The sequence below is a fragment of the Pistacia vera genome, unplaced genomic scaffold (assembly GCF_008641045.1).
Source record: "Pistacia vera cultivar Batoury unplaced genomic scaffold, PisVer_v2 Contig265, whole genome shotgun sequence".
Classification (NCBI taxonomy): domain Eukaryota; kingdom Viridiplantae; phylum Streptophyta; class Magnoliopsida; order Sapindales; family Anacardiaceae; genus Pistacia; species Pistacia vera.
In genome coordinates this window covers 719247-730038 of record NW_022196074.1, presented here as the reverse complement: position 1 = coordinate 730038, position 10792 = coordinate 719247, and the positions used below count along the sequence as shown (strand labels likewise).

Below are 10792 nucleotides of genomic sequence, written 5' to 3'. Positions count from 1 at the left end.
TTTCTTTCTAAATTATTGGCTATTTGCTTTTGGAATCTTTGATTCGGAGTTGCAAAATATGTGGCCAAAAATAATTGTTTTGAATCACCAAAAAGGAAATTTTGGATTCAAAACATTTTCACCTTTGATGCGGTGGGGAAGCAAAGGGTGTTACAATTTATTAAAAAACTGGGCTTTCCCATTTTCTAACATCTTGGGGAAGGGGTGGATTAAAGCCAAAAAGTGTAAATATGGTTGGTGAATTTGTTAAATTTAGAGTCAATGAAAGCGGGACCATGGGACAACTTTGTCTACTCTTCTCTATGTGAATTAACGTGTTTCTGATTCTGAGTCTCCCTCATGTTGATGTTCAATACTCCAAAGAGAGAGAGAGAGTGATAGTGGTTGCACTTTGATGCCTCTAAGCTTTAGGGTTTGACTAAGGTACCAAGGGCAGTTGGAGATCCGCAACTTTGTTATTTAAAAAAAAAAAGAGTAACCCACACAAGGTTTTCCTTACCCCAAAAGTTTCAAAATACACTATTTTCCCACCCAAAGTTAATATTTCGTTATTACCCAAAGTCGATTCCGACGACAAAAATTCTCTCTGTCGTCACCCAACAATATCCTCTCTACAATACTCTTCTCACTTTAGTGTCAGATTTCTCACGATTGTCAGTCACCGCAAAGATAAAATTTCTTATTCTTAGTTGATTTTCAATTAATTTCGGCGACAAATATTCAATTGATCATCACTATCTGATTCATCGACCTCTACTTTACAAAACTCCTCTTACTCTAACTCTTGGTAACTCGTCGAACGCTAATTGAGACAATGAAATATATTTTGAGTATTAAAAAAATATAAACTTTAGGTTGAGAAGTGGTATTTTGAAATTTTTTTAATGAAAACATGTCATGAAGGGAAACCTTGGGTAAGAAAAAGTCGTTCACTTAAAAAAAAAAAAAAAAAAAAACCTACTAGATTTGAAAAAATGTAAAAAAACTTGTTGAGTGAGGGTTCATACTTGTACATATTGCATAAGTCCATGCTTTACGGCCAAGACTGTTATCTAAACTCAATATAATATTTGTTACGCTCATTCTTCATTCTCAAATCTCCAATTGTTTATTAAATATCTATTTATCTAATCACCTTTCTGACATCAACGCTGGGTTTCAGTTTCAGTTTTAATTTTTTAAGTTTTATTTGACTGTTGGAGACTGAGCTTTCGTATCATACAGGCAAAGTCTGTCTAATTCAGAAACAAAATATCAAATTTTTATTCTGACACCTTCGTTTTTGTTTGAATTTAGAGGCTCTGATCTCTTTTAACTTCAATTTATTTTATAATTTTCATCTTTCAGCTACGGTTAAGTTTGAATTCTAGGGTTAGTAGAATTCAATCACCCCAATTCCAAATTCCCCTACCATGTCTGCTTTATATATATATAAAATAAAAAAGTAGTTAAGGCTCCGGTTTGTACTTGGGACGGCTCTTCTTCCTCCACATTATCACGTTTGAATCTCCTTTTACACACTCATGAGATAAGCAAAATCCTAATTAATTAAGGGTGGTCAAGTAGTTTGATAAGATTTTTAAATGTATTATTTAAGGAGTTTTTGGTTTGAGTTTCTCCTCGATTGCTAGCTAATAAGATTAGTCATTGACATTTTTATCCGGTCTATAATTTTAGGGTCTTAAGAAATTAATTGAGATATGAATAAATTAATCCGTCCAGTCATAAAAACAAAAATTTGAATCAAAATTTAAGAGATGGAGGTTGCTTTTAAATCTCGAAAAAGAAACGAGAGCTGCTTAAAATTAAAGATTTCATTTAAGAAGAAAACCCCACCTGCCCTAAAAAAGATTTAAGGGAGGAGACGATATTTGTACTATCTTTTTGGCTTTCAACTCTGAGAATTATTTATTTCTTTAGGTTGTTGTTGGTGTTACGTACCTGTAGAAGTAGCTGAAGAGGGACCCTATCATATATGTTTTATGTAAATAAAAAGAATTTAATTTTGAAGAATTGGTTGTTTTTAATTTGTTTGGTGATGAGGGCCAAATATATTGAAAGAGATTAAACCTTTTTGTCTCGTCATCAAAACTTTGTCTTCCTTTTTTGTTCTGCAATAATTTCAATGGTGAAATGTACGCAGAAGATAAAGATAAGGTAGGGACTAGGGAGCGGCCAAACTGGGACCATATCCATTTTCATTATTTTGGCTCCAGCAAATATACACAAAGTTTCTTTCTATCTTCATTTTAGTGCATTTCCTCTTTCATATATTTTGTCACCTGTGGCCATAATATAAGATTCTCAATTAAATTGTTCGAAATTTTGAAATTCAACTTGACTTTACACATATTTATTAATAATTAACAACCAGAATCCAGAAAGACCTTAATTGTGTGAATGTGAGAGTAACAATCAGTCTTTGAAACGTAATAATATTTAAGTTAATTTATTCGGCATATATTATTTGGAGTACAATAATGGATAGAGTGAAACATTAATAAAGGTGGTCACTGAGAGAATTTACTCGATTGTTTACTTCAAATTCTGAGAATTAGTTGAGATGTGTACAAACTGACCCGAACACTTATAGTCACGAAAAAAAAAAAAAAATTATGACATGCATTCATCATAAATTAAAATATAGTTTCATCCTTATATAATATTGAAAATTCAAAGTTAGATAGCAAAACCATTGAATTTTAGAATTGCAATTCAATAGTAACCCCCCTAACCGTCGATACCATAAATAATTGATTAAATAATTTGAGATAAAAAATTTATATATTAGATAAGATTTAGGCTTCGTTTGGTTGGATTTTGGGAATACTACTTTTAGTATTCCCAAAAAAGTTAAACAGTACAATACCCAAAAACTCATAATATTATTCAACTTTATTCAACTTTTTTTAAACCTCCTAAATTTATTAATTTAATTAAATACCCCTAAATATTTTTAATGTTTTTGTTACAGCGACTCCGGCCACCCTCCGACGGTGGTAGTCGGCTGTCCGTATTTGAGGGTGGGTTGGAAGTGTTTTTGTTAACTTTTAATGTTTTATTATAGGGAGTGTTTTGTAAAAAAACAAACATAGAGGGTATTTTATTAATTTATAAATCTTACATCGTAATACCCGCCCAATTCAACTTTTTTTTAACTTTTTTCAAAAAACTTTTCCCAAAAACCCAAAATTTTGAACCAAACAAAGCCTTAATATTATTACAACAAAGATAAAATACTGATAATATTACGGTCAAACAGTATCACCCTCGGCATTGACTTTAACAAGCAACGTGGCAATATCACATTGCTTAATGAAACTGAGCTAGGTGATTTGCCGGTTAACATCCGGGTCCCACTAAATTATTATATAATTATAGCACATAGTAAATACACTCAAAACAAAACAAACATCAGCTTGGAAGCAGCAAAAAGCGCAAGTGGAAATAACAATAATTTTTGGAAGTTTAAACTGTACTCCGTCCCGCTCACGCTCCCCCCTGTATTACAACTTATAATCACTCACCACACTCTCTCAGACACACACTCTTTACTCTCTTCAAAAGGAAATTTTAAAAATAAAAATAAAGCGCTCTCTTCTTCTCCAGAGTTCTCTGGACCTAAACTCCGGTTCTTGGAGCTCCTATCACCTCAGTAAGCTCATTTTCTTTTGAAAATATCTACGCATTAGTTGTATTATTTGATTATGTTTTGTGTCTGTGAAAATTTGGCCGTGTTTGTTTTGGTGTTACGGATGGATTGAGAGTCGCAGATTCTGTTGAGACAATGATATTGTTTTTGAGTTTCAGCTCGTAGATCTGTGACGGAGAATGTGTTTCTACACATTTCCTGTATTTTGCCTTGGTTTTTCCGTTTTTTCTTTCAAATTTTGTGTGTTTGTTTTTGTTTTTTTGACACATTTTGTGTTTTCTTTTTTGTTTTAACGGCTAATGTAGGTTACTGCTTAAGATAGTGATTATTTACATATTTGTTTAAAATTTCACCTCGAGCATATTTTTGCTCTCGTTTGATTTTGTATTTATTGAAGAATTGGATGCTAAAAGTTGATCGGATTTTCAAGAGGTTAGGGTTTGGCTGTTTTAGGTGAATAAACCAAACAGAGAAATTTCTGTTTGGTTTCTAACGAAATTTGAAGAAGATACGTCAGCTTAAGTCATAATCAGACGTGGTTCGATTTATTAAGCTGCATCTTTGATATTTAAATTACAATTTAGGTCTAATGGTTGAATGAAAAATACTTGAATTCTACTATTATTTTCATCTCTTGGTAAATGTATGTTAAAAATTTAGTCTTAAAGTATAGGTTAATGAGAAAAAAAAAATGAGGAAATGAATTAAATGAAATTTTATTTTCACCATATTAAATTTGAAGGGTTATATTCTATGGTAAAATAACTTATGAAATTTTATTTTGACCGTATCAAATTTTTTAGGGTTAGTTTCACGATGAAGGAGTGGTGGCTACTGTCTCTTACCTGGCATAAGTTGTCTAAAAGAACATAGTAGATTGACGGATCATCATTTTATATGTTATAAGAAAAAAAAAAAAAAAAAGATACAGTTATTTAAATTCTTTATGTGTTCGATACTTTGTGAATTTGGAATGAATCCAATAACGTACTTTCAGAACAAGCATTGAGCTAAATCATATTTAATTTCTGTAGAGTACCTTGAGTAGACCAACATATGTATATATGATGAACTGAATAAGAATTCTTGTAATGTTTGCTTATGTTTGCATTTGTTGGTACCTGAATTTGGATGGTTAATATCTGAATACCAACTAGTATCACATTGTATTTTATTCCCTTGCATTCTTCAATAAGTGTTTTTTGGTTTTCTCTTTGATCAATTATCGATAAGAATGAGAATAGTAGAAAGGTTGCCACATTATATAAATACTGTGATAAAATGTATAAGAGATGAATGTTGTGGTTGAATAATAAGCTTACAGCGAGGGAGGTCTGTAATAGATGGGTATAAGGTTCCCTGGTGTATCTTCTAAGCAGAGGAAGTGATCCCTTGTGATTAACGGAGGTTTATTTTGCTTGAATTTGTTAAGGGTTAATGAAATTGCGGTTTACTTATGGCTTTGTTTTGGTTATCTTCCAGCTTCTTGTTCCTGGTATTTGACATTGAATTGGCAATAGAAGTGCAGGTCCAATGAGCAGCCTTTCAAATTAGAGTTATCCATTGCTCTTCTACAAGGCATGCAAAATATGAATAAAGAAAATGCAACTGCTGCCAAAGTTGAAGAGCCTACTTCAAGAATCACAAGAGCACGAGCTAAAGCCTTGGGGATTTCAGGAGGGGTATTCCCCTCTGCAAAACCTACCATTAAACCAGACCAGAAGCATGCTCATAAAGTGAATTCCAAAAGAGCTGCCGACGAGAACAAAGCTTCTACGACTGCCACCTCTGGCCTGCAGCATAAAAGAAGGGCAGTGCTTAAAGATGTTACTAACATCAGTGAAAATTCAAACGTCAACTGCAACAATGTTGCTAAAGTTCAGGTGATTAAATCAATTTTAATTTTGTGATGAATCTGCAAAATTTGAAATTATGACATATTTTATAATAACATTTGTCTGGGAAGCTTAATACGAACTTTGTGTCTGTTGATATTGCTGCTTGACAGTCTACCAAGGTGGCTGCCAGTGGTCCTCCAAAGAAGATAGCAAAGGTGGCTGCAGACGTCTCTGTAGAAATCATACCTGCTGAAGATGATGTGAAGTCAAAGTTAGCTGAAGAATTATCCAAAATAAGGATGGTGGAACCACAAGAAATCAGTCTGCCAGCTACATTGAAAGAAAGAGAGCCAGTCAAACTGAGCATTTGTCACAACACTGATGATTGTAGCGAAGCAGATATGATTCTTTCAGCAGACGTTAGACTCAAAAGCCCTCAAAAGAAAGGTTTGTATGTCATTTCTAGTTTCCCCAGAACCATTTACAGATATACGAGTTATCTGCAGTGTAAAGTGAATGCAGTGATGCACCAGCATAATGTTTAAGGAAATTGCCTGTCTCTATTTCTGGTTATGCATTAGATGTATTATGAAAATTATGCAATACTGCAATTTAGTTTGTTGTGTTATGAGCTAGACTTTTTCAACTTCATGGAGTTATAATTTGCTATACTTGATCATGTGGCCAATTTCTGGAAGTAGAAGAATCTCATGAAGCTGCACAGGGAAAATTTCAAGTTTCCCATACAAGAAAATGCCTAGGTCATAATGTTATGCTTCTAAATTTATGTTACGAAGGTGACATTGTCTTCATTGGATGATGCAGAAGAAGACAAGTTGTGCCAGGACCTGCAATCAAATGATCCATGCATTATTAATATTGATGCAAACTTGAAAGATCCTCAAGTGTGCAGCTTGTATGCCCCTGATATATACAATAGAACACGTGTCAAAGAGGTTTGTATTACAATTGTTACTTTCAAGTTGTTGTTATGACACTCTCTTATTCAGTAAATGCCATTACCATTGTTTATGCCTAGCTGCAGAGTGCACCAGATTCACAATTTTAACATTGTTATGATTTCTATGTTCTTTATTGCTGTGGATATTACTTTCCCATCTCTGAAAGCATATTGGTGCTGACTACACTATGGCATTACCTATTATCTTTATTATCCAATCTTTGAAAAATCTAATATCCACTTGCAAATTCGGGAATTTTTTTTTTTTTTATTTTACTGTCAAACAAATTTGGTTGTACAGCAATCTTTTCCTTGATAGTGTGCTTGGGAAAGTAATAACTCCTAGCTTAGCAATTTTCCATATACCAACATATCTGATGCTGATTTTTTGAAACCTTCCTTCCTCAGCTTGACCAAAGACCTACAACTACTTATATGGAAAATTTGCAGCAAGATATCACTTCAAACATGCGGGGAATTCTCATTGATTGGCTTGTGGAGGTTAGTGGAGCCAAATGGTTAAAGTGTGAATATGTACTTGCTTGAATGCAAACATGATATATTATTCTTTCAAGTCTTGTTGGAAAAACTGATCTTCCTTCCTAGAAAGTGACAATACGAAATAGTTCAGTTTTTTCTTCTTTGTTTCTAAATTCATTTTGTTTCTTTCTTTCTAGAAAATGACATAGAAAATGTTAAGTCTATCATAACATCCCAATTTATTTTGGTTTCTTAATGATCAAGATGTTATGCATATGGTATTCATGGATTATGTTTCACCTCTCAGGTTTCTGAAGAATATAAACTGGTTCCAGACACACTATACCTCACCGTTAATCTCATTGATCGGTTTCTCTCCCAAAATTNACATGATATATTATTCTTTCAAGTCTTGTTGGAAAAACTGATCTTCCTTCCTAGAAAGTGACAATACGAAATAGTTCAGTTTTTTCTTCTTTGTTTCTAAATTCATTTTGTTTCTTTCTTTCTAGAAAATGACATAGAAAATGTTAAGTCTATCATAACATCCCAATTTATTTTGGTTTCTTAATGATCAAGATGTTATGCATATGGTATTCATGGATTATGTTTCACCTCTCAGGTTTCTGAAGAATATAAACTGGTTCCAGACACACTATACCTCACCGTTAATCTCATTGATCGGTTTCTCTCCCAAAATTATATACAGAAACAAAGACTTCAGCTGCTTGGTGTTGCTTGCATGCTAATTGCCTCGTAAGTTCCATGTTTTGTTGTGCTTTTAGTTGCAATAAGTTTACAACTTTTTACAGTCATATTTACCATTCAAAAGTTTCTTGAGTTTGTCATGTTGAATATATATATATATATATTTTGTTGTCAAGTCATTTTGAAGTTTGAGATAATTAGTGCAAGTAACAAGATGCTATTTTGTGTTTCTGTTCCATTATGGCTTAAAGAAAGTACGAAGAAATCTGTGCACCACGAGTGGAAGAATTTTGCTTCATCACAGATAATACTTACACAAAAGGAGAGGTATGCTTTTACTTCACAACTTAATTCACATAGTAGACGTATAATCTGCTGATTTGTTTTAATCTTTCATCTTTGCTATAAACTTGTGGCCTTTCTGACCTTCTTTTGTCTCTCATCAACTTGAACTACCTTACTCTTTCGCCCTTTGGTGTTGAAAACGGTTTTATAACAGGTTAAAAGGCCTTAAAGTAAACACTTATTTTTTTTTTTTTTTTTGGCTAGGAAACAAGAAGAGTTGTACTAAAACTAATAGAAGATACAAATAAATGGACAAGGTTGTAGCCTTCTGTGTAGACCTGAGAGAGGTCGTTTGAGTATCAAAATCAATATAATTGTTAATAATGCAGAAAGTAAAGTTTAACTCAAATTTGTTACTTGGAGTTGACAAAAATTATTTTAGACTTCCTACTTTTAAACAGTGTTAGAGCACTTAATGTTAGTGTTGGGTCCTTAACTCTTAATTTAAGTTTTAGGTAAAATGGTTAATGTAATATCAGACCTAAAATTCTAAATTTGAATCCCCCACATGTTACATATCTGCATTTGTTCATCGTTTATCCCCTTACTTGTTATATGTATGGGATAAGTGTAGTTGAAGTGTTTGACCCTTATTTCGTAACTAAAACTTATGTCAAAAGATTTCTGACTGAAGCTATGTGGCAGGTGTTAGAAATGGAGAGTCGAGTTTTAAATTTCTTGCACTTTCAATTATCTGTTCCCACCGCAAAAACATTTCTCAGGTAATATTTTTCCCCATCTTCTACCTTTGCTCTTCTTCAACCAACAACCTATAATGGAGTCAAGTCATTTTTCTAATTCCTTCATTTTTTTTGTTTTCAGGAGATACATTCAAGCAGCACAGGCTTCTTATACGGTATTTTAGAAGGAATTCAATGTCCCCGGTTTAAACTCCTTGAATAAACAATTTAGTGTGACAATTTACTTTTGACATACAGGTTTCCTGTCTGGAACTTGAATTCTTGGCAAATTATCTAGCAGAGTTGACTCTTGTTGAATATGAATTCCTAAAGTTTCTTCCTTCCCTCGTAGCTGCATCTGCTGTTTTCCTTGCCAGATGGACCCTCAATCAATCAGAGCACCCATGGGTCCGCACTTGTTTTGTTTCTTTAATTCAGCTCTCTTTTTCATTCTTTCTCTATTGATTAGGATCATCTTTCTGTGGCCTTTTTGTTGCAGAATCCAACCCTAGAGCACTATACTAGCTATAAGGCATCAGAACTGAAGTGTACAGTACTTGCATTAGAAGATTTGCAGATGAATACTAATGGTTGCTCGCTCAATGCTATACGAGAAAAGTACAGACAGCAAAAGGTATTTTTGTTGACTTGATGATTTTGATTTCACACTAGAACCATAGTTGTTAATTGATAGGAAGTCAGCCAAAAGCAGCTCTGAGTATTTTTAAGTTTGATATTTCCAATATATGCTGCTGTCCTTATAAAATTGCAATTGCCATGACAGTTCAAGAGTGTGGCGACTTTGACCCCAACAGAGCGAGTTCTATCACTTTTCTGAAGATGAACAAAAGCCGATGAATTAAGTAAATTTCAGCTGACAAAAGCTCTTCCATACTGATAATTGAGTGTTAAAGGGTGATCCTGATCCCCATCATAACACTTTTACCTTTTAATTTAAAAACTATGGTCTGTGTTTATGGTTGTTGCAACTGTAACATGTCATCCTGTTCTTCTGGTGGTTCCAGATCAAAATTGTAACATTTTAATTGTTAGAGTGTGACACATTTAGACAATAATTTTTCACAATCCTCCCCTGCCTTTGGGAAGTCTTAACACCTGAGTTACAAGTAGGCATTGCGGATGTAGCTATTCCAAATAGTACTTTGTATCTAAACCTTGATCAATCATAAAGTTCAAAAAAAAAAAAAAAGTGGATTATGTTTTTCTTTTTCTACTATCTTGTGGTTTTGTTTGTTTATGTTTCATATTCTTTTCGTGTATTGTTATGTACCCGAATAAATTTAATACAAACTTTAGGGGTGTGGAAATCTAGTTAATCAAACCCGATTGCCTACTTTTTGAACTGAATTGGTTTTTCGGTTCAAGGGATAATCCGAATCGAAACTGGATCGGATTACCTCTTGAACCGGTTATTAGCCGAACCAAATTATTGGTTTGGTTGTTGGTTAATTGGTTTGTAAACTGGTTTTATAAAATTACCCCTAAATCTAATTCTAAATATAATTGTCCCAATTATTTGAGCTGTATATTATACTTGATCTTATCCCGGTAAGTTTTATCCCCTGATTAATGCATATTACACCTAATATGTTAAATAAAATCATAATGAAATACTAATTACAAGATAAATCACTAGTTTAGATACCTATTTAAAGAAATTGTTATCAAATGATACTTGAGATGAAATTGTTACATTGTAATAAAACTTATTTTAAATTTATGGTAAGTCAAGGTATCATCAAATAACAATTTCCTTTTCGGTAAAATGTATTAGTAAGATGATAAAATCCCAAATCCAACAATGGCAATAAGGGAGAGAAAATTGTTGTTCAGAAATTTAATTAACTGTTTTTTTCCCAGTTAAACCTAATTTGTGGCTGGTGAATAATATGATTAACTTGGGCTTAAGTGTTTTCTATTTTATTTTTTCAATTAGAGATTAGGTTTATTAATTATTGGAATACATACATAAGCACAAGAAGTATACATTTTGACAAAAACAAAAACAAATGTAATTTAGAGATATTTTAGGGTTAGGGTAAGATTTGGGGAAAATGAATATAATATATTGATTTAAATTTTTTAGGGAAAACCGCTTTTGATTAAT

General features: G+C 32.9%; 1 protein-coding gene across 1 annotated transcript; it reads left to right on the top strand.

The window, feature by feature from the left end:
• Window positions 1-5167: 5167 nt before the first annotated feature.
• On the top strand, window positions 5168-9853 carry LOC116133096 (cyclin-A2-2-like). The gene is made up of 11 exons (XM_031418763.1): window positions 5168-5535; window positions 5661-5937; window positions 6316-6446; window positions 6860-6952; window positions 7554-7687; window positions 7891-7966; window positions 8630-8706; window positions 8807-8840; window positions 8923-9072; window positions 9164-9298; window positions 9449-9853. Exons 1-11 carry the CDS (start codon window positions 5233-5235, stop codon window positions 9500-9502), a joined length of 1464 nt encoding a protein of 487 aa, XP_031274623.1. The 5' UTR covers window positions 5168-5232; the 3' UTR covers window positions 9503-9853.
• Window positions 9854-10792: the final 939 nt, after the last annotated feature.

What these genes read in the sequence shown, in the direction of transcription:
- LOC116133096 (XM_031418763.1), top strand. Translation starts at nt 5,233, where the DNA reads ATGCAAAATATGAATAAAGAAAATGCAACTGCTGCCAAAGTTGAAGAG. An exon ending in ATACTTACACAAAAGGAGAG is followed by an intron (nt 7,967 to 8,629) that starts GTATGCTTTTAC and finishes GCTATGTGGCAG; the next exon opens with GTGTTAGAAATGGAGAGTCG. An exon ending in AAAAGTACAGACAGCAAAAG is followed by an intron (nt 9,299 to 9,448) that starts GTATTTTTGTTG and finishes TTGCCATGACAG; the next exon opens with TTCAAGAGTGTGGCGACTTT.